Here is a 25,086-nt window from a genome sequence, read left to right on the forward strand (position 1 = left end):
AAATGTTAGCTACCATTATTGTTACTATGATTATAAATATGTATATCTGGGGGGAAAAATCAAGTCTTAGTAAACAGAAACCTGACTTAAACCACCATGATAGTTCCAGCCCTTCAGCCAAATCCAAGATATAAATCCATTCACAGACCTGGGGCTTCTTGAATTAAGGAGAAGCTAAGTCACCATGAGAGAAAAAACTCTACAATTCCACAAGTACCTAATATGATTCCCCTTCTTCCTAGTGAGCCCTAAAGATACTTAGGTCATTTCCTAGGATGGCTGTGCTCCTAGAGAAAGTAAACTATCCAGAACTTGGGGATCATTGAACACAGACTCAGAGCTAACTCTACTGTAGAGAAACTCCAGACGCTATTCTGGTCTGTGAGTCAGAGTGGGAACAGATGAGAGCAATGCTAACTAGACTTCCGACCTGAATTTGTTTCACGGCAGGCCCAGGGACCCCAGATCCATCTGAGTTCCTGAGGAAAGAGCTTGCTCCCCGATCTGTGAACTAAAGGCTATCACTGTAGGAAGGAGAAGCTACAGCACTACTCTCCTTAACAAAACAGTAACCTAAGAGCATCATGGCATCTCTGATAAAATTGCAGAGATGAAGACTCACATCAAAAGGTCAGAAAGATGTGGGTAAAATGAATCCAGTCAAATCCGCATTTAACTTACCAATTTGGCAGGCGCAGGAGATAGCTGGGCCTTGGAGAAGGAGTCTGCATCACTGTGGATTTACTACTACAGTTAGGGACTCCAGTTAGAGACACTCTCCCAGATGTGACATAGTGGGGCACATGCACAGAGGCTCTGGCACCAGCTTTTCACCGGGGAAATTTTTCTATTTTGTAATAACTAGTGAGTATCGAAAGTTGTATATTTTAACCTTGTTGGGACAGAAGTACTCCTCTAGAGTGTTACCTCGGAATAATTTTAGCCCTCCAGTTCTGAGTCCCTAATTCATCTATAAGAAACAAGTTTGTCTCATTCTCACAGGAGACCTAAAATTGGTTTGGTACCTTAATAGCATCGGGCTAATAGAACCTATAAAACTATAAGTGCCAAGTATACTAGATGTCTTAATAAAATACAAACATACCAGAAATGAAATAGAATATAGGTTACCTTAGAGAGGTTTCTGTATGGTAAAGATCCAAATGAAAGAGAAGTAGACCCACCTCGTGCCACTTATCTCTAAGAAAGAGGTGTGTGTTGTGTTGTGTGTATTTGTGACCCATGTAAATACTCATCTGAAGGGCCCCTGCTGCTCTCAGTAACACGGTGACACCTGTGCCTATAAACCAGCCTCTTTCCAAAGCCATTCTAAGGATTTTAAGCAGACCCATGACCAGAGTGGCCAATCTGGCAGCACAAAGGCTTTGTGTGAGATCAACACAGACTGCCCCTCACCAAACTAACCTAGCGCTGCTGCTGAGTGTCTAACCTGCCAGCCTCTCTGCTCTGAGATTAATCACTGGACCCTTTCCACCTTGGAGGTCCCAAAGAGTTATTCTTACTCTGAATATGGATTTGCTTTCCATACCACCAGGCTTCTGCCACCAGTGACTGCCTTAGGGACTAGCATGTCATCAGACAGAAGTTTGCTTCTGTCTAGTGACCTCACTTTGAACCAATGGAGTAAGACAATGGGCCATACCCATGGGATTTTCTGACATTATGCCACCATCCAGAAGCAGCTGGCCTTACAGAATAGCCTTTCAATAGTTCCCATATGGCACCAGACTAAAGTCATTGTCTTATGATACTGGAATGCTGTCTTTGCCTGTGGTGTTCAGGTGCTGACCCACAGGATGTAGAAAGTGCCCTGAACCAGTGAACTATATACGGTGCTCTTACCCGCAGTTCAAATATGTATTCAGTATCCAAGAAGGGGGAGTGGCACCTCTCACTATTATACCTTTAGGCCACTCCTAAGATAGCTGCTGCCTATCCCTGGAAACCAATGATCTAGTTGCTGGGAGACCTTACTACCCAGCAAAGAAACACTTTCAGATGGGGACACAAAACGATTCCATTGAATCAAAGTCCACTATTACCAAGCCGTTTGGAGCTCCTCATGGAACTAGCTGAACAAGTAAAGAGGGAAGATTAATAGTCACTACTGATGGGAAGTAAGAGTTAACCCTCTACAACGGAAGCAGGAAGAAAGGAGTGCAAGTGGAATTTGGGGGACCTTGTGGGTGCCTCCTAGTATTGCCATGTCTACTGGTTAGCTAAGGGAAGACTGCATTGGCCAAATATACACAGGACTACCAGGGGCTTAGAGCCCTCAGGAATGAAGATTAGGGGATGCCCAGCTGGCTCGACTTCTGATCTCGGGGGCTTGGGAGTTCGAGCACCACATTGAGCGTGGAGATTTCCTAAAAATAAAATCTTAAAAAACAAGGAATGAAAATTAGGATCACACCACTGGGTAAAGAACTTCAAATACCAAAGGTAGAGGCTAAAGGCAAGAAGAACACAGAATGAGAAGTAGAGTAGGAAAGTCTTAGAACTGATCAGAACTGGCTCTAAAACATTTACCTATTTTTCTTATTTGCTGCTTTTACATATAAATCTTCATTAATGTTCCTCTTCAATCCCACCCCTTTATCCTTCTATTTCATATCAAGTGTGTTGGGGGTGGCTAACTCTACAGCTGAGCCCACAGTTACAGAATATTAACATTATGGCAGAACTCAAGGAGGCATGGACAGCCCCCAACCCGAGAGTCTGGGCCTGGGGCTGGATGCACTGACTGATGAGTTTTCCTCTTTGGGGAAGAGGATGCACATGTCTTCAGCTATCCATGGAAGGGCTGTGTATCTTCCTTGAAGATGTTCATCCTGTGGCATACTGCTCTGGAACGTATCTGATAAGGTCTCCTTTCTTTCACTGAAATCTTGTTTGAATTCATCAGACACAAAGAAGAGCTGTTCAGCATCCTCTTTCTGTAAACTCCTGCATATTAATAGAATTCATCCTCCCATTGGCCTTCAGAAAGCTACAATTACTATCACATTTCACACTAGTGCCTGCCCTTCTGATTGCTTTTCACTGGTTGCAGCAGACGTGTTTAAAGTTTCCCCAAAATTGCTTCTATTTTTCTCACTGCTCTCTCATCCTATGACCCTGGACTATACTCCTCCAAGATAACCAACGTCAACAATGTTCTTACTTGCAAAATGAAATAGAATCTCTTCGGTCCCCTCTTACTTGGCCTCTCTTTGAATTCTTCTTGAAACCTTCACAAAATCATCTGCTTCCTCCTATATTGGTTACTAATCCTTCTCATTGGCTGACTCCTCCTTTCCTAAGTGCCTCTTAAATGGTGGTGTTCTTTGTCTAAAGTTCTATCCTTTCAGTAAGAATGTCTGATGGAGGTGCCAGAACAGTCCCTCAGGGGGCAGAGACAGCCCCATTTAGGGCGGCCACAACCTTGGCATGGCGCCACTCCTAGCCCCCTAAAACTGCCTACTCTGCAACCATGCGGCAAATCTCCCTGGAGCCTGGCTTGAGCTGAGAAGACGCTTATAGGAGCTCTCGGCCTCAATGAAAACTGAAGTAGAAGGGAAAATAAATCAACCTCTCCCTGAGCATGGATAAAATAAACATGAAGGAAATACTATTCTGACGTTTCCAGGAAGGTATTCAAGGGAATGAAAGAAAAACAAAGGTCACCCCATTGCCATGGAGTCCCCAACGTCCTCTTAATTACAATGAGTAGCACTTGAGCTCTGTCAGCCACGTCAGCCACCACTGCATTTTCCATCTCCAGAAGGAGACCATCTAATACGTTCCACAGTTTGTGAATATCCTCATAGTTTGATCAATTCCATCAAATGAATCCCACAGTCAACAACCTCTATTTACATCCCTATTCCTGTTAACTTTGCAGTCATCACTCTTTGGAATAAAAACAGAAGGTGCAGGATTCCCTTTGGCACTTTTTAGGCAAAATCTTGGCTTGGTCACTGGCTTTAACACCAACATAACGTCATTCACTAGGCAGAGTCGCGATGAAATATATTTTCTTCACCTGAACGAGCACATGAAGGGTGCATTCAGCACCCAAGCAGCCCCCTGCTCTGTAGTGAGCACCAAGGGAGACAGACACCAAAGGTGGTGGCACACTTCATTTTCTAGCTGTAGAAGGAGAGCTTCTGCTCTACTTAGTGGTGCTCAGGGCGGGTCATTTCCGGGCAGGGCAGAATGTTACCCAGTCCTGAGATCCTTAGAGATGGAAGCCCAGTGGTCTATCTTCTGGCGCTTCAGACAGGCAGGCAGCTTTTCCTCCTTCTGTGTTCCTGCCTCACACTGTACTGCAAATTCAGGATGAGGGGGGAAAAGGCATTACAGAAGGAAAGAGAGAATAAAAATGACCCTCCCAAAATTGAAAAAATATCTTTACTATTTCAGAAGGAAATGAGAAACTGCACACCAGTACCCAAGGCCCCATGGCCTTTGCAAGCCTTTTAACTCCCTGATGCTTGTTTTCTTTCTCTCTCCAAGCATCTTAAGAGATGTCAGCTCCAAGATCCTAAAGCTAGGGAAAGCCATGGCAGCCTGGAGGAAGGGATACCCAGAGGAGAGACCTGGGCAAGGCAGGTCTGCTGCAGGGCAAGAGAGGAGCAGGTGAGGCTCACTGGGCTGGGCCAGAGCGAGGGCACCTGAGCTTCCCGGACAGGGACACAACACACCAGCCAACGTCTCTGAACACCCCTAAGCAGCGTATTAGCTACTGCCTCTATCTTCTTGCTTCTGATAATTCTACAGCCCTGATTTTAACTCCCTAAAAATGACCAAACCAACAGGGGAAGAAGCCAACCATGGCCAAAGTCCACAGCGGCTGTCAAAGTGAAACAGACCCTCTTCAGTCCCTCCTCTCCCGGCCTCTCTTCAATTTCTGATAAACTGAGCATCCTTTTCTTCCTGAAACCCTCACAAAGCCATCTGCTCCTTCCTGCATTGGGTACTATTCCTTCTTGTCTGTTGCTGGCATTCCCTCAAGTTCCATCCATGAAATGCCTTTTTTTCCCTCACTTAACACATTTGCTAGCCCTGCATATCCAGGGACTCAACTATCACATACATGAGATGGCTTTCAAGTGTCTGTCCCGTCCCCAGTCCCTCTCCTGAGCTCCAGTGCCACCTACCTAACTGTAGCAGAGATGTCTCTGCCTCGATGTTCCATTTTAAACTCAACTTGCCAAAAACTGGACTCTTCATTCTTCCCTAAAACCTGCTCCTCATCCTCCTATGCTCCCAGCTCCTGGTGAATGGAAGTGTCAATCAACACCTCAACTCTAAACACTCTAGATCCGTCCCTCTGTCACCTCCCTTTCACAACAGTGAGCAGACTCCACCGACCTTACATCCATCTTTCTCATCACCTCCTTCTTCTCCAACCCCCTGCTTCATTCAAGTCCTGACCATCTTGCTCCTGATTAACTAACAGTCCGTAATGTAAAACACCGTCTGGCTCTTTCATATTTGTTGAATGAAGACATGGACCATGTTCTAACAGACTTTCCTATTTACAGTCTTACTCTACCCTGATTCATATTCTGCACTGCAGGCAGAATGATATTCTAAACCCCAATTCTCATCCTGTTTCCTCTCTGCTTAAACACTTTATGGTTTTCACAGTTTGAGTATTTAAAATACCCAAAGTAATTAAATACTTCCATGGGACCCCATCACCTAAAAGGTAGAGTATATCATCCTCAGCATGTTCAAAGCTATCCTTGATTTAAAAAAAAAAAAACCTCCCTGTCTTCCTGGCACAATCTCTCACTGTACCTTAGACTGTGCGCCCAGCTCCACCGACAGCTTACAGTCCCAAGTGCACCACAGTAACCCATACCAACCAGGACCCTTGTTTATGCTGCAGCCCCAAGCCTTCCCCCCCAGCCCTGCCCATCTACTTTAAGAGTCAATTGAAGCATCAACTCCTCTACAAAACCTGTGTGACCCACTCCTATTTCCAGAGGCAGCAGGAAGGTGAGGAGTAACCCCATTCTGTTTGTGCACCCTCTGCCCACCAAATCTATACAGACATCTACTCAGTACGATAAAACTGTGTATGCAGCAAGAAAACAATGTTCTTGGGCATCTGGGTGGCTCAGTCAGTTAAGTGTCTGATTCCTGGTTTGGGCTCACGTCATGACCTCATGGTTCATGGGTTCAAGCCCCATATGGTGCTCTACACTATTACACAGCCTGCTTGGGATTCTCTCTCAGTGTGTGTGTGTGTGTGTGTGTGTGTGTGTGTGTGTGTGTGTCTGCCTGTCTGTCTCTCTCTCTCAAAAATAAGAAAATAACAATGGAGTACTACATGGCAATGAGAAAGAATCAAATCTGGCCATTTGTAGGAAAGTGGATGGACCTTGAGGGTGTCATGCTAAGGAAAATAAGTCAGGCAGAGAAGGACAGATACCATATGTTTGCACTCATAGATTTAACAGGAGAACAGGAGAAACCTAATGGAGGACCAAGGGGAGGGGAAGAGGAAAAGAGAGTTGGGGAGAGAGAGGGACGCAAAACTTGAGAGACTATTGAATACTGAAAACGAACTGAGCGCTGAAGGGGAAGGGGGGAAAAGAGGTGGTGGTTATGGAGGAGGGCACGTGTGGGGAAGAGCACTGGCTGTTGTATGGAAACCAATTTGACAATAAACTATTTTAAAAAAATAATAAGAAAATAAACTTTAAAAAAAGAAAAAGAGAAAACAATGTTCTTCATGTATGACTTCACTAGAATAAGCTTCTGGAGAACAAAATCTGTATCTCATTCATATTTGTAACCCTCCAACCAAGCCTAATGCATGGCACTTGATAAATGTTTACAGGATGGAGCAGTGAATAGGACATTAGTTACTTAACTAATATGTCATAGCTCAACTAATAAATACTCAAGCTCTGAGGGAATTTAGAGTAAAAGGTACTTTCAAGTTGGAAAGGGTTGACATGAAAACTTTCCTGCTTTAAGTCAGAATTCAAATAAAAATGGAGTCTGAATACAGGTTGTCCAAGGAAAGGTTATCACTGAGGTGACACTATAAGAACACATTAGACAATGAGAGGGATTACTACTGCTAATTACGACAAGACTAGTCATGTGAAGTAGAAATGTAAGATGGCATTTACGCTGCTCTGCAAATCCTAAGAGCTAAATTGTTTTAAGAGTGACATGAAATATCAATTATTTTAAAAAAATGAGATCTTCTATTTTCCTGGCTGTCTCACACTAATTTTCAGAACTTCCTGTTTGAGAAGAAATTTCCAAGACACTGTTCTCTACTTCCTACTGAGAGTAAACATTACTGGTTGCCCACCAAACAAATCTTCCCCACAATCCTTGCCACTGGAAATGTGATTTTGTTCCAGTGTTCAAATTCCCTGCTACCTCCCCTCGCAGTGACCTGGAAGAAATTCCTAATCATAAACCTATCATGGGACACCCATTCCCTTTGCACAAGGCCAATTACAATGTGGGCATATGACCCCCATTACGGCCATTAGACATCAGAGGAGGAAGGTTGGTGGGGGCGTTTCTGCAATGCACATGTACTGTTTAATAATGAAAGGTCTTACAGGAAAATGTCTTTATGACCTGAGGGTTGGGGGAAAAAAATGTTAAATACCCAAAGTGTGACAACCATAAAGTAAAATTTATAAATTCAGCTACATTAAAATAATTATGCTCATCAAAAAATAAAAATTTAAAAGTCAAACCACAAACCAAAAGATATTAATTTTCAAAAACACATATAACTGGGGGCAACTGGGTGGCTTAGTCAGTTAAGTGTCTGACTTCAGCTCAGGTCATGATCTCACAGTACGTGGGTTCGAGCCCCACGTCCGGCTCTGTGCTGAATGCTTGTTCAGAGCCTGGAGCCTGCTTCAGATTCTGTGTCTCCTTCTCTCTGTGCCCCTTCCCATCCATGCTCTGTCTCACTCTATCTCTCAAAAAAATAAATAAATGTAAAAAAAATGTTTTAATACATATAACTGGGAAAAGACAGTAATAAATAAGTCTTTTGAGTTCATGAGAAAAATACAAAAATCTCACTGGAAAAATGGACAAGAGTTATCAATAGGTATTTTACTGAAAATGATAAACTCAAGTCTTATAAACTATGAAAAGAAGCTCAAACTCATTAGTAATCCAGGAAATGCAAATTAAAGCTAGGAGATCTAATTCACATATTTTCAGTTAAATATCAGTACCATATGATCCAGCAATTCCTTTACTATGTATTTATCCAAAAAATATGAAAATACTAATTCAAAAAGATATATGCACCCCTATGCCCACTACAGCCTTATTTACAATACCCAAAATATGGAAACAACCTAAGTGTCCACTGACAGATGAATGAATAAAGATGTGGCGCGTGTGCACACACACACTCTCTCTCACACACACACACACACACACACACACACACACACACACCTATAATGCAAGATGCATTTCTAACTATGGACCAAAGAATTTGAAGGCTACTTTCTTTGCACATGTTTTCCAAGATATCTACAGAAACAGCATTATGCACAATAGTAAAACCCTGGGATATATCCAAATATCCTCCTCTTAGTAGAGTAGACAAATAACTTGTAGTATATGCATACACTGGTATGCTATACGATGGTGAGAATGCCACCTATGGTAACATCTATCAACACGCTGATTCTCAAAAACATATTTTTAGGCAAAGAAGTCAAGTAACAAGTAAATCCTAGTAACAAGTAAAAAGCTAAACAAACTGATAATTAACAACTCTTCTTAGATCCATCAGAGAAGTGAGGTCACAGGGCAAACTGTTGCCCCCAAACATGGAGAGAGACAGGTGTATTCTGAGTATCACAACTTACTGGAGCAGAAATCCCCATGGGAACAGGTACCAGGGTATGAAAACCTGGACTATAAATGATTCTACTGGAGGCTTGGTGTAGAAAAGTCTGAGAGTTAAAAACCACAGAGGAATACAGTCATAGGGGGCTCCTGCACTTTTGTGAGATTTCCAGGAGCTCTACCACATTCTCAGGATGAAGACTAGAGAAAAATCCCCTCACGCTCCTGGCAGGAAGAGGAGAAAAATAAACATTTGGAAATAAACCAGAGCATTCTGTTCTTCTTAACAAGGCCTGCCCTCCAGACAAAGTATTTTACCAGACCCTAATCTACTGGGGTTATATCAAAGCCTAAGAACCCCAGGAGATGGAAAATACCCATTCTAGGCTGCTCTGGACTTCTTCATGAGAAACCCAATTCCAGTCCCCTCTAGCCATCCTACACTAGCTAAGAGGGTTGAGGGGGAAAAGAAAAAAGAATCATTTGTGAAATTCACAGCACAGAGGCTCATAAAAGACTGACACCTAATCAAAGGACTACCAAGCACTTTCCCTCCCCCAACAGCTTACCACTATATTACCAAAAGCCTTTACTGAAGTTCTTTTTACTCACCACATTATGTTCACCTTTCAAAAAACTTACAAGGCATACCAAAAAGCAATTGATCAATACCCCACAGCTTAAAGAGACTGAGAAAGCCATCAGAACCAGACTCAGTTATGGCAGGGGTGCTGGAATTACCAGATCAGGAATTTAAAATAACCATGATTAATATACTAAGAACTCTAATGGAAAAAGTAGCAAGTATGCAAGAAAAGATTGGTAATGTACGCAGAGAGATGGAAATGCTAAGAAAGAATCAAAAAGAAATGTCAGACATCAAAAACACTAACAGAAATGAAGAATGCCTCTAATGGGCACATTAGCAGACTGAATACAGCTAAGGACCTGAGCTGAAATCAAGAGTCCAATTCATGGGGCACCTGGGTGGCTCAGTCAGTTAAGCGTCCGACTTCAGCTCAGGTCATGATCTCACGGTTCTATGGGTTCAAGCCCCGTATAAGGCTCTGTGCTGATAGCTAGCTCAGAGCCTGGAGTCTGTCTTCAGATTCTGTGCATCTCCCTCTCTCTCTGACCCTTCCCTTCTCACACGGTGTGTGTGTGTGTGTGTGTGTGTGTGTCTCTCTCTCTCTCTCTTTCTCTCTTTCTCTCTCTCTCTCTCTCTCTCTCTCTCTCTCTCTCTCTCTCACACACACACACACACACACACACAAATAAAACATTTAAAAATTTAAAAAAAAGAGTCAGATACTTAACCAAATGAGCGACCCAGGCGCCCCAGAACTCCCCCAAACTAAAGTCAGACACCAAACCAAAGATCCAGGAAGCTCACAAAACACCAGACAGAATAAATGGCCCCCAAAACTACTCCCAGGCATGTCATACTCAAACTGCAGAAGAGCAAATATAAATAAAAAATTACTGAAAGCAGCCAGAGGAGGATAGGAAACCTAACCTGTAGAGTAACAAAGGTAAGAGTGACATCCAACTTCTCCTTGGAAACCATGCAAGTACAAAGAAAGTATAATACTTAAAGTATTGAGAGGAAAAAAAATACCAACCTAGAATTCTGTATCCTGCAAAATGATCCTTCAAAAGTGAATGGAAAATAAAGCCTTCCTTAGATAAACAAAAATGGTGGAATCTGTTTCTGGTAGCTTTGTCTTGCAATAAGGGTTTTAAGAAGTTCTTCACAGAGAAGAAAAACAATATAGATCAGAAACTCAGACCTACATTTTAAAAAAGGAAGAGCTGAGGCACCTGGGTGGCTCAGTTGGTTAACTGTCTGACTTCGGCTCAGGTCATGATCTTGCAGTTTGTGGGATGGAGCCCCTCATGAGGCTCTCTGCTGTCAGCAAGGAGCCTGCTTCAGATCCCCTGTCTCCCTCTCTCTGCTCCTTCCTCACTTATATGTGCACTCATTAAAACATTTAAGGACAAGCAAAGATAAAATAAGTAAAGGTAAAACAAAAACTTATTAATTAATCTAAGAGATAATAGTCTGTTCAAAACAATAAAAGCAACAATGTAGGACTCTGGTTTATACATGTAAAATGAATGACAGCAATTATACAAGTGATGAGAGGAAGAATTAGAAATATTTTGTCAAGAGGTACTTATATGTATTACCATGAAGTGGATATAGTATTACTTGAAAGTGGTCTTAGATTAGTTGTGAATGTATACTGCTGACTCTAGAGCAACTACCAAAAAGTTTAAAAAGAAGTATATCTGACATGCTAAGAAAAAAAGAGAAAATGGAATGATAAAAATTCTCAAAACCACAAAAGGCAAAGAATGAAATTCAAAAATAGGAATAAAAAAAGAGCAATGAATAGACAACAGGAAGAACATGGAAGATATGAGCCCAATTATATCAGCAATCACTTTAAATGTCAATGGTGTAAATACACCAAATAAAATACAAAGATTGTCAGAGTGAATCAAAAAACATGACCCAACAATATATTGTCTAAAATAAACCCACTCTAAATATAAACACACATTTAGATTAAAAGTAAAGGGATAGAGAAAGATACACCATGCTATCGTTAATCAAAAGAAGGCCATAGTAGCTTGGTTAATTTTCAGACCTATCAGACCTCCAAGGAAAGAAAATTATCATGGATAAAGAGGGGCATTACACAATAATAAAGAGTCACTTCTTTAAGGAGACATAATAATCCTTAGCGTGTGTATACCAAACAAAAGAGGATCAAAATACGTGAGGCAAAAACCGACAGAACTACAAAGAGAAGCAGACAAATTCATTATTACAGTTGAAGAGTCCAACACCCTTTATTAGAAATGGGCAGATCCAGGGGCACTTGGGTGGCTCAGTTGGTTGGGTGTCTGACTTCTTGCAGTTTGTGAGTTTGAGCCCCATGTTGGGCTCTGTACTGATAGCTTGGAGCCTGAAGCCTACTTCAGATTCTGTGTGTGTATCTCTCTGCCTCTCCCCTGTTCTCTCTCTCTTGCTCACAAATAAGCAAACACTAAAAAAAAATTTTTTAATTAAAAAAATGGGCAGATCCAGCAGGCATAAAATCAGTGAAATCATAGTTGAACTTAACAGCACCATCAGTCAACTGGACAGAATTAACATCTACAGACTACTTCATCCAACAACAACAAAAAAATACACATTCTTCTCAAGCGCACATGGAACATTCACCAGGATAGATCATATGCTTGGCTATAAAACACACCTAAATAAATTTAAAAGAATAGAAATCATACAATGTCTGCTCTCAGACTATAATGGAATTAAACTAGAAATCAATACTAGTGATAGCTGAGGAAAATACTTAAAGATTAAACTCATAAATAACACATGGTTCAAAGAAGAAATCTCAAGAAAAGTAAAACATACTTTGAACTAAACAAAAATGAAAGTACAATTTACCAAAATTTATGGGATGCAGCAAACAGTGCTGAGATAAATTTGTGACATTAAATATATTAGAAGAGAAGAAAGATCTAAAATCAATAATTTAAGTGTCCATCTTAGGAAACTAGAAAAAGAAGAGCAAATGAAATACAAAGGAAACAGAATAATAAAAATTAGAGGAGAAATTAAAAACAAGAAATTAATACAAAATCATCAACAAAACCAAAAGCAGCTTCTTTGAAAAGACCGATAAAATCAGCAAGTATCTAGCTAGGTTCAGAAAAAAAGGAGAGAAGATATACATTACTAATATGAGAATAAAAGTGAAGATATCACTACAGAGACCATGAACATGAAAAGGATAAGGCAATATTGTGAACAACTCTATGCCCACAAATTCAATAACTTAGATGAAAAGAATCAATTCCTTGAAAGATACAATCTGCCAACACATACAGAAATAGAATAGCCTTACATCTATTTTAAAAATTGACTCAATAATTAATAACCTCCCAAGACAGAAAACATTTAAGGAAGAAAGTATACCAATACTACAATCTCTTCTAGAAGACAAAAATTGAGAGAATGCTTCCTAACTCATTCTATGAGGCCAGCATTACCCTAACACCAAAATCAGACAAAGACATTACAAGAAAACTACAGACCAGTATCTCTCAGGAGCACAGATGCACAAATCCTCAACAATGTATTAGCAAATCAGGGGGTCAAGAGGTAGATAATTTCAGTTACTAAGTAAGTCACAGGTGAAGTATAGCACAGGGAATATAATCAATAATCTTGTGATAAAAAGAATTAGCAAACCAAATCCAATAATGTATAAAAACAATTATACACCATGACAAGTGAGATTTATCCCAACTATGCAAGGCTGGCTCAACATCTGAAAATTGATTAATATAATCCATCACATCAACAGACCAAAAAAAAAAAAAGCATTCGACGAAATCCAGCACCGATTCATGATGAAAACTCTCAGCAAACTAGGAATAGAGGGGAATTTCCTCAACTCAATAAAAAGCTTCTGCAAAAAACCTATAGCTAACATCATACTTAAACTAAAAAACATAAAACTAAAGCTTTTCCATTAAGATCAGGAAAAAGGCAAGCATGATCACTCCTTTTCAACATTATACTGGAAGACCTAGCTAATGTAAGAAGAGAAGGAAATGAAATAAAAGGTATATATTTTGGGAAGGAGGTTACATGTCTGTCTATGCAGAAAATTCCCAAGAGTCAACAATAGTAAAACCTCCGGAAACAAATAAGCAATAGTAGCAAGGCTGCAGGGTACAAGGTTAATATACCAAAGTCAGTCACTTTTCTATACATCAGCAATGAACATGTAGAATTTGAAATTCAAAACAATGCCATATACATTAGCACAAAAAATAGATATTTAGGTATAATTTAACAAAATGTGTACAAGTAATAAAAAAGGAAAACTATAAAACTCTGTTGACACAAATCAAAAAAGAACTAATTAAATGGAGAGGTATCCCATGTTCATAGACTCAAAATTGTCAGGATATCAGTTCTTCCCTAATCGATCTATTCAATGCAATCAAAATCAAAATCCCATCAAGTTATTTTGTGGATATCAACAAACTGATTCTAAAGTTTGTATGGAGAGAGACAGACCCAGAATAGCAAACACAATATTGAAGGAGAAAAAGTCAGAGGATTGATACTATCGGACTTCAAGACTTACTATATAGCTACAGTAACCAAGACAGTGTGACATAAAAGAACAAACAAAAAGATCAATGAAACTGAAAAGACACCCCCACCCCATAAATACAGTCAATCAATCTTTAACAAAGGAGCAAAGGCAATACAATGTGAGCAAAGATCGTGAGCAGAGATAGTCTCAATAAATGGCACTGGAACATCCACATGGAAAAAAATAATCTGGACACAGACTTTCCGCCCTTCACAAAATTTCACTGAAAATGGAGTACAGATCTGACTGTAAAGTGCAAAACTATAACTCTTGGAAGACACCATAGGAAAAACTCTAGAAGACTCTGGGTGTGGCGATGACTTTTTAGATACAACACCAAGGCTATAATCCATGACAGAAAGAATTGATAAGCTGAATTTACTGAATTTTTTAACTTTTGTTCTGTGAAAGACACTGTCAATAGAATGAGGAGACAAGCCACAGACTTGTAGGAAAGAGAAAATATTTGCAAAACATCCATCTGATAAAGGACTGTTATCTAAAATACACGCAGAACCATTTAAAAAAAACAATAAAAAATTGAAAATCCATTTAAAAATAGGCAAAAGACCTTTAAGAGACACCATGAAAGGATATGTTGTTGATGGCAAAAATGATGCTCTATGTCAAATGTCACAGGAGAACTGCAAATTAAAACCAGTGAACTACTACTCTATATCTGTTACAGTAGCCAAAATACAAAACAGTGACAACACCAAGTGCTGACAAGGATGTGGAAGAACAGGAGCTCATTCACTGCAGGTGAGAATGCAAAATGAAACCGCCACTTCGGAAAAGATAGGCAGTTTCCTACTTACAAAACTGAATATACTCTCACCATCCAATCCAGCAACTGCACTCCTTGGTATCTATCCAAAGGAGTTTACGACTTACATTCACACCAAAACATGCACACGAATGTTTGTACATTTATTCATAAATTATAAAACTTAGAAGCAACTAAGAGGTCTTTCTCTGGGCAAACCATGGTACATCAAGACAGTGGATTATTCAGCGCTAAAAATAAATGAGCTATCAAGCCATGGAAAGATATGAAGGAATCATAAATGCATAATTGTACTAAGTGAAACATGTCAATCTAAAAAAGCTACATACTGTATTTTTCCACATACATGACATTCTGGAAAAGGCTAAACTATGGAGATAATAAAAAGATCAGTGGTTGCCAGGGGTTAGAGGGGAGGAAGGGATGAACAGAAAGAGCACCAAGGATTTTCAGGGCTGTGAAACTCCTCTGTGACATTACAGTGACAGATACACGTCTTATACATCTGCCAGAACTCAGAGACTGTACCACAAACACCCAGAGTAAATCCTAATGTAAATGATAGATTTCGGGTGATAACGATGTAAGGGTGTAGGTTCATGAGCTATAACAAACGCACTGCCCCAGTGGGGACACTGCAGTCGTGGAGACTATGGCCCCCATTCTGAGGGCCAGAATGTATGGGACATCTGTGTGCTTTCCTCTCCATTTTTCTATCAACCTAAAACTGCTCTAAAATAAAGTCTATGTTTTTCTGTTTAAAAAAAATAGGAATGAGACAACCAAAACTCAGGAGAGGGTGACAGAGGCCATGGGTCACAGGTGTAAAGAAAGGGCTTCTAGGATTCTGGTTAGCTCTTAAGCTGAGTGACAGATGCCCACATGGATCACCGATGACTTTTTGGAGTCCCTGGATTTACCACCCCTGGCGCTGACCATCGACATAACAGCTTTTCTTTGTTTAAACCCCATTTTGAGTTGTGCTTTGTTATTCCTAGTTAGAATCCCCCAAACTGGTAGTCTCTTGATTTGGATGTAGTAAAATTGAGTTATGATTTAGCATCTTAACATTAATCCTATTCTGTTCGTCTAAGCAGATCATTAAAACTTTACATTAGTCATTACCCCCCAACTATAAAAAAAAAAGATTTGTTTGGGGGAAGTAAGAAACTGTAATTAAAATCACTCAGTAGTTTTCCAATCCTAAAGGGTATCTTCCTTTGAAAACATTCTGATTAAGCATGTGTGACACCAAGGACAATCAAGACTGTTAAAAAAAATCTATAAATCACCAAAGAGATAAGGAGTCAGGCTTGTACTGTTGCCCCCTGTGGGGAGCAGCTTAATCTGGCCGGAAGATCTCACATTTCCCATTGGAGCTACAGGCTGGAGGTCAGACTATGGGGCTGAATTCAGCTACCAAGGGAGTTCTTAAAAGGAGGGCAAACAAGGAAATGAGATTTTGTTCAGAAAGGGGCATGGTCTCTGCTGTTTTGGAACAGAAAAACAAAGAACAGTGGTTTCTCCACAGGCAAGTCCTATACCAGAAACTGTCCTGCTTAGGAAATCACTTCCATCCCACCTACTTGAGCAGACAAAAAAAAGGGGGGTGGGCTGGGCAGAAGTGTGCCCATGTATGTCCCTCACCATTTATTCTATCTACCTGACACTGTGAGCTAAGCCCTTCACCTGCATGACTCTATTTAATCCTCAAAACAACCCTGCAGGGGCGCCTGGGTGACTCAGTCGGTTACGTGTCTCATGGGTCGTGAGATGGAGCCCCGCATCGGGCTCTGCGCTGACAGTGTGGAGCCTGCTTGGGATTCTGTTTCCTCTCTCTCGGCCCTTCCCCCACTCATGCTCATGCGTGCTCTATCACTCTCTCTTTCTCAAAAATAAACTTAAATGGGGAGGGGGGGCCTGCAAAAGCAAGTCTGCTCATCTCATAAGATGAAGATGCAGAGAGGTTAATAAGCTGCCAATGGCTGCCCACTAGTGGTTGTGGAGCTGAGATTCAAACCCATGTTTGTCCAAGTCTTAAAGCTCGTATTCCTTTCTTTATCATCATACACAAGAACCACAAAGAATACCACAGAACAACTCAGTCTTGGAGCATTACCTCTTTTCAGGGACTCCAAGGCTGCCCTCCCTCAACCCCGTATCTTTCACCCTCTGTCAAGTGCAGTGCTGGCCACACCAGGAAGATGCAGACCCGGCCAAGCTTAGCAGGATTCCAGTATGGAAAGGGATCCCTACCATCCTTGGTTCCCAGACCAAAAAGCCTGGCCCTTACACCAATCAGCCACTTCGCACATGCATCATCTTAACCAAAGAGGAACAACGTTGAGGGGGCGGGGGGGGGGGGCATTTGCTCAAGGCAGGTGCCCCCTGTCTGCCCCCAGTCCAGCTTCACTCTGAAGCTAACGGTTGATGCTCGTTCTCCCGACAGTCATTTCCACAATTACCTAAGGTCCAACAAGAGACGGCCGTCAGGAGAGGGGCGCTGCTGTAGATGGCGTGCATGTACATGAGGTGAACCATCAGCTCTGCCAGCCACCAGTAGCAGAGGAGGCGACCCAGCCCCAGGGCAAAGGCGGGAAGGCTGGACTTCAGCGAGCTGTACTCTTGCTGCTGCATCTAAAGTAAAAAGAAAAGAAGTCATTAGATTATGCCTTAATTTTTCGCATCTTTCAAATAGTCCCCTAGACAATGTTTCTAGTAGCTGTCTCACAAACACTACTGCTATCCCTACTACTAAAAGAGGGTTGGTTTAGTCATTCATTGTTCTTAGGTGACAGAAAACTCTCTCCCAGAGTAGGAACAGGGTGGGGCCAGCGAGTTAGCCAAGAACCAAGATGGGTTCTGCGTTCCTTCATCCCCGGCAAAAGCCCTGCAAAGAGCCAGGGTGGAGGGCAGGATCTGATGTCGTCTCTCTTCCTCAGGACTCCGGGGTCTCCTTGGGCCCAGGTGTCACCCTACCTGTCTTCATCCATCACCCACCCACAGGTAAGGCTGGTCAAAGTAGGGCCAAGTCAGGAAGGGGCACAGGACTGGTAAGAGAAAGGCAGAGTGAGACACAGAACTTGACAACAAGGGGACAACGAGATGTGGGTGTGCGGTCCTACCTGGAGTTGTTCTTGAAACAAGGCGAAATAAATGCAAACAGGGACACGACATGGGACAAATCTCTGGCTTGGCAGGCAGTGCAGTGTGACAGCTAAGAACATGGACTTTACAGACCAAATTGGGGTCCAACTTTAGCTCAAACCACATGACTGTGTGATCCTGAGCAGGTGACTTAAGCTCTCTGAGGCTTGTTTCCCTCATATATAAAGTGAAAAAAATTGTCATGACTAAATATGGTAACAGAGAAGAAGCACGGAGTAGAACACCTGGCATATAAAAAGCACTGGATAATTGGCAGGATCTGCTAAGTGATGTGCCTCCTACTGCCTTTCTTCACATCCTTCCTTCATGGCCTCCCAGACTACCGGCTACAGGGCATGATTGGGAGACAGTTCAGAGTCAAACACCAAAAGCAAGGGAAAGAAGTTCTGATTATTCATAGTCTCAGACAAACTACTGAGAGTCCTCTCAATATGTAGAGTACAGACCCAGTTCTATCAAGGCAGCCAGGCTCTGGGTCTTGCCTCATTGCCTGCTTTTTAGGGATGCCCAATAGTTTAAAATACGTGGATGATGAAATGCAGAAGCATCTTGTCAAGTTTGCATGAATTCAATCAATTTCACTTACACCACTAGACAAACGTACAAAAACAAGAGAGAGCACGTCAATTTTCTGGATCTTACTGTGACAAGATTTTATTAGACTGAAGCCTGCCACTTAATGCAGAGGTGAAGCTAATGAATAAATGATGAGGTTGAATCCGCAGCATTCTTTGGCAGGAAAAACGGGCTTGATTTAGCTTTTGACAGTTTGGGCTCAAGACTCTACGCAAACAGGAAAGGCCCATGCCTAGGGCCTCTTCGGCTTCCACACTCCGTGAACATCGAAGGCACAAGGAGTCCCACTGTAGCCAGGAGGAGCAGGCCGCACTGCCCTCAGAGAGGAAGGGGGACCTGCACGCCAGGGGGGTTATTCCAATCCCATTTTGTCCATGCATCCTAGCAGGTTCGCAAACCATCTCCCATAGCAAGAAAACAGCTAAAGAAATTCTGGCTGCCTCAGGGGCATTACAATAACCTGCACAAATGGCGTGCTCCCTTTTGCCATCTGCACCAAGGAAAGCTCACTGGTGTACTATTTTTTTTTTCAATGTAAATTGATCAAACTAACAGGAATTTCCTTTTTCCATTACCTTTCCACAGATGGCCGTAGAAAGGTATTTTGCTGGGCCATTCCAACCTGCCTTGTTAGACGCAACAGTAAATGCTGGGAGGGATCTACCAGATCACCTGGGAAGAATTTTCCAGGAAGGAACACTGGGCACATGAGGGCTTTGCAGACCCACACAGATCACAGCTGACTGCAACCACAGCGGAACTACGGGACCCAAGGCACATCCCTTTCCAGGCATCAACTGAGGGTGGTTTTCATTTGAATGCATAGCTTAGGTGTGCGTGCTCTGCAAGACCCTACGAAGTCTACCGCGACGGATCTGTAGGACAATGGATGGGTAAAACCCCAATGCAGAGACGCCTGCCTGCCCAGTCATTCGTGTCTGCATTATTGAATTGAGAAGAAAAGGAACTAGCTCAAATGTCCGAGAGTAGGAGGTTAGTAAAATGCATGAGTGCACCTCAATATATTATGTAGCAATGAAAACTATTTCTTTCAATGTGCATAAATAATGAACGACGGGAAAGACACACACCAATATGGCAACAGTGACCATACTCTTTTTGGTAAGATTTTTGGGCTTCTTTTAACAATTGGTTATTTTTATAATCAAGGGGGAAAATAATGGAACTTCAGAATATTGTGAAGACTTTGGTCCTCTCTGTTTATGAGGCAAGCTTCTTCACCCTTCTAAAAAAAAAAAAATCATCTAGCTTCAGGATCTCCCCTGCGCAGCCCAGCATCCTCTACGGCTAAGTATTCTTCTGTCTCTACACCAGCCTCACGTTTACTTCTCAACTTCCCAGCCCCCTTGTTGATGTTCTTACCTATGTACTGAGTTCTTCTTTGGTCATTCTTTTCCAGCTCTCTAAAGCCAATTCATTTTGATCTAATTAACATCAGCAAATGAGGAAACAATTATGAACATAGTGTCCATTGGTCTGTGGAGGCTGGAAGAGGTCACATCCAGGTCATCAGCAGAGCTGAGACACGAAGAGGCACCTACACCATTCCTGACCACAGGTGGGTCTTTCTTGGTGCCACATTCATGGAGAGAAGCAAGTCCCTGGCCGAACATGATAATGGCCTCAAAAGCAGTGTTGACAGAACACAGTCTTCACACAACTCAACGTCTCCAGTTTCTAAAGATAGCAGTTCTGCATGAGGCCTGTAGGCCTCTGAGCATAAGCCTATCCCAACGCAGGTCCACTGAAGACCAGACCTGCACCTGAGATCTCAGAGCACCACTGGGGGTACAGCTCCATCCCAAGGAGCCCCCCACCAGGCGACCAGGAAAACGTGTCTACCCAATCACCTCTTAGCTCCAGGGATCGCCGTTCAAGGTCAGCTCAGAGGTCTGCCTTCGCTAAACAACGTGCAGTCTAAAATGACACGAATATCTGTAATTAAGGAGAAACAAGAGGTGCATTTTGTGGCTTATTGGGTTCCCAATAACGGCTTCTCTACTTTCCCCAGGGCAAAACTTCTCTACCTGGTTTCATAAGGTATAATTATGTGTCACTGGACTTTTCTCTGCAATACCCCCTTTCTGATGCCAATGTCTCCTCATTCAGAGTAACAAATGTTAATTCCTTAGTTGTACAAGTGAAAACAGGAGAAGAACAACAATCCAGTTTTTCTTTCTATTCACTTGTACTTTAAAAAATATATTCATTTTTCTTTAGAGTCATATGATTGCAGTTCATTTGTAACTTCAATCTAGTTGACTCCTTTCATTTAAAAAAAATTAGCATTTGTCCTTTGCCAATCCACAGGAATAAAAGCTATGTCATACAGAGTTTGCCTAATGATCAGGGCTGCTCTCCGTCTGTGTGCGAGCATTCCATTTGAGAGATCTCAAACCTCAGAGAGTGCCAACTGTAAGACCACTGGAAACCGCCATCAACGGGAATTTTAAGTTAAGACTCCATTAAAAAACACACATGAACTCATCTGCCAAGTGCATTTTAAAACATTATATTTTAAAACCTCATTTCATGCAAATTGCATAAAAAGGAATATTGAAGCCTTTCAAAGATAGTCTGATGATTAAAGATGACAGTTCTCAGAGATGAAAGGTTCTTTTCCTTCACACACTAATAATGCACACGTTTAAGAGCACCAAACGGAAGCCTTCCTGGAGCCAATGTTCGACTGTGCCAACTCTGCTCCAACCTCTACCTTTAGGTCAAGGGCACTGCAGCCAGGAGGCTTATTTCTTTGTAACGGAGGAGCATCTCTCTAGTCTATGGTCACTGGCCGCACCCCTACTCCCAACAAAGCGCTCTGGCATCATCCCTTCCCTGCCCCTCCCCAGGCATCCAGACCAGGCTGGGGGTATTCAGGGGTCTCTGCTGCAACAGGTGTACCTACAGCTCGTGCAGCTGCCACAGGACAGGGGCCTCCAGAACCAGATGTCCACCAGGTCACACCGCATCCTCTAACTGCTGTGGGACTGGCTGCCCAGCTGACAGCAAGGCTCACGTCTGTATTCCCTCCACCTGATCTGCATCTTCTTGGCCTCTCTGTTTCTGTGTGACCGTCTGTAAAGTAGTGGTAACAACAGCACCTCTCTCTGCCTGTGGCTGTGGCACCTCTCAGGCCTGGCTCAGAGCAAGGGCTCAGTCTGTGTTACAGCAGGTGGCCTCTAGAGTCAGCGCCCACCCCAAACCCTGAGCAGCACGTCTGTGACACTGCCTGCCTGCCCAGCTTTCACGGGCCCCAGCCCCTCAAGGGCTGGGCCCACCCTGGTACCTGCAGCAACGACCTGCATCTCTCTTCTGAAGAGACAGACACTCAACACACTGGCCTCGTCTAAGGCCAAGAAAGGCCACTGCCCAGAATCCCCTGCTGCTGCACCCACCTACGTGACAGGACACCCAGAGTCTTGGTTCTGGCCTGAACTTCTATTAGTTCTCAACCTTGGGAACCTGGGTAGAATCTGAAACTGGTCCTTATACACAGAGGGCATGGAGGGACCGAAGAAAGAGGCAGGCCACTCCAGATTTACAGATGGCTGGTATAATAAGGAGAGAACGCCTATACAAGACTGGGCTTGAGTGGCTGCAAGATCTCCAGATCCGCCTACCAAATTGTAAGAGTTTATACAGAGGCCCTGACTGGATTCGATCACATATTCAGTTCAAAGGGTCTCGATGTCGCAGAAACAGCTCCTAATGGGGAATGGTGGGTGGAATGTACATTCTACGGACAGGGAAAGGGGTGAGGAGCTCTGCCTGCCTGGGTTCAGCTTGCGGGTCAATCGGTAGTCACACCCTCCCCATGACGTCCTCCAATAACCTACCCCAGAAATGTCACACACTTTCGACTAACAACAACAACAGTAATCATTAATACTTCATGGTGTTTACGTATTAAGCCACGTTACCTGTACAAAATCATATGATCCTACTAATACTCCTATGAGGGAGGTACTATTATTCTTCCCATTTTACTGATAAGGAAACTGAGTCACAAACAAGGTAAGAATTCACCAAATGCTCTCAAGTCACAGCGAAGCAGGACTTTAAACCCTGTAATAGTAGGGTTGAGCTCTAGGATCTTTGCTCTTACCCACCATGCTCCCCGAGGGTGGGTGCACAGCCCTCAGCAAGCAAAAGCCCCCTGGTCCTACCACACTCAGACTCACCATCCGGCCCCACACCAGCCCCTCCACCTGCTCAGGGTTAAGATGTGGGGGCCCCAGGCTCCAAACGAAGCAAATAAGCAAGCCTTGTGTCGAAGTGCCTCTGCTTGTTACACCTGCTCCCAGCCATGGGAGAAAAATACATGGGGCATGTGCTCCTGAAACTGCAAATGCCACCTGAGAGGGCCTTCAAGTTAAGGCACTGCAGCCTTTTAAGAGGCAGATTTTTACCTGCTCACGATCAGTGTGCAAATTTTACATGCTTTACCTCACAGAGGACACCTCTTCTATACTTGTCATCTTGTGCATGCAATTTACACACAAACTGGTTGAAAGATACATTCTCCCCAGGGTGTGCCTAATACCGTCATTTTATCACCAGAGTTTGCCCTTCAGGTTGGGTTCCTCGATGGGGCTCCGCTGCCCCCTGGTGGCAGAGCCTCATTCTCCAGCTCTCCCTGACCTGACGACCTAAGAACCAAGAACGTCAGTATTACCGTTTCAGGTGACAACACAAACGTTGCTTACAAGTTCTTCCCATTGGCATTCCTCCTCCTGCTCACAGCCCCTTCCTTCTTGGCCCCCCTGAAGGAATTCTTTCATTACCAGCTTTAGCTTCCTGGGTAACTGCAGCTCATGCAGCTGCCACAGGATGGGGGCCTCCAGACCCGGAGGGAAGTAGCCCGTAAGACTTTCTGTGACTGCTTTTACTTGCCCTGCAGCTTACTAAACATTCTGCCACGTCTAGACTGACTTTCCTCTGAATCTTCCCAGACCTTACAGAAAGGTTTCAATTTGCCTTCTGAGTTTCCTGCTTTTAGCAAGTGCTACCATTTTGAGAGGAATGAAAGAGAGGGGTAGACAGCGATGCAGAGTTCCTACAGAAAGAAACCTGGAGGGACTGAACCTACCCTGCACTTGGTCACCCCCACCCTCCGGCCCCCAACTCTGCAGAGGAACTTAGGACACTTCAACCTCTCAACCTCCAGCAGGCATCAGAATCCCCGGGAAGGCCGGTTAAATCCCATTGCTGGGCCTCACCTCAAGAGTGTCTGAATTAGATCTGAGGTGGGACCCAAGAGCCTGCATTTCTAGCAAGTTCCCAGGCGGCCCTCTTGCTGCTAATCCAAAGACCACACTTTGAGACCCATGGAGTTAGAAGATCAGCTCCCATCACTAACCACCTGTCTTTTACATGATTTTAAACGTGGTTTTCAAACACAATCTTCAAATTGCTTCATGACTGAAGAACGATCCTATGTAACCCAAACTGTGGTAAGAGAAACCGTATGCTAAACAGGCATCTGCCTGGAATATCAATTTCACTTGAAGATTTATGGAGGGGAAAAAAGCTAAATAATTTAACTGGCAATTTTAAAATGGTGCATTGCTGTTATAATGCAGAAATATACTTTTGAGTGCAAGAAAAACTTCATGGGATTTTTAAGACACAATATGGGATTTTCTAAAACCCAGCTACTTCTCCAGGGGGCACTTGACAGGCTGCCCTTCAGAAATATGCAACACTGCTGCTGGCCCTGCGCTTTGAACTCACATCCAGGCGTGTGTGTGTGTGTGTGTGTGTGTGTGTGTGTGTGTGTACATGTGTGCATGTGTGCGTGCATGGGGGCACGTGCCTGTGTGTGCTCTGTTTATGTGTATATGAGTTGTTCTGTGTGTGCACATATATGTGTATGTATCTATTAATAGTCTCACCTCCATCAAGATTACTTTGTTTTGGTGGCAGGGGGTAGGAATGTCCCTTGAGAAACACAGGCTTTAGGTATTATCACCTACTACACTCTTATTAACTTCGTGAGCATGTTCCATGAGGCTAGCTGTGGAAGGAGAACAAAAATTCTAAGTAGGAGGGAAAGCGAGGTGGGAAGGACACAGGTAGCTTGACTGGAGCTTCAGACAAAGCTGTAGAGAAGCTGGGTCCTGGACAGAAACAGGCACGTGGACCCAAAAACACAGTTACCTTTAAGCTCATGCCACCTCATCTAGGTCACCCTGAACCATTTCCAGGCGATGGCAGTTATCTATCTCATGAGCAGTTTGTGACAATAAAGAACGAGATATCTGCCAACCAACAGCTTAGACAGTAGCCCTTTCTACTTTTCCAAGTACTATCACCAGAATCCACTTCTGTCTCTCCCTGGGACTTCCTGGCAGTGGATGCCCACCCCTGGGTTCCGTTCTGCACCCAGTGACTAGTCCTGAAGAGTCAGGGTGGGCAGTTCCTGGAGCCGACATGCACAAGAGACAGGCTGACCTGAATTTCAAATACTTACTT

The 25,086-nt window shown here is 43.0% G+C and overlaps 1 protein-coding gene across 1 annotated transcript in view; it reads right to left on the reverse strand.

The window, feature by feature from the left end:
* The window catches only part of HHAT (hedgehog acyltransferase), a 283,727-nt gene that overhangs the window by 214,796 nt on the left and 43,845 nt on the right, over positions 1–25,086 (reverse strand). Inside the window, exon 6 of the mRNA XM_029933113.1 lies at positions 17,310–17,481. Coding sequence (XP_029788973.1) covers positions 17,310–17,481 — 172 coding nt within the window. The remainder of the gene's footprint in view (positions 1–17,309; positions 17,482–25,086) is intronic.

Source organism: Suricata suricatta, chromosome 3 (genome assembly GCF_006229205.1).
Source record: "Suricata suricatta isolate VVHF042 chromosome 3, meerkat_22Aug2017_6uvM2_HiC, whole genome shotgun sequence".
NCBI classification, from domain to species: domain Eukaryota; kingdom Metazoa; phylum Chordata; class Mammalia; order Carnivora; family Herpestidae; genus Suricata; species Suricata suricatta.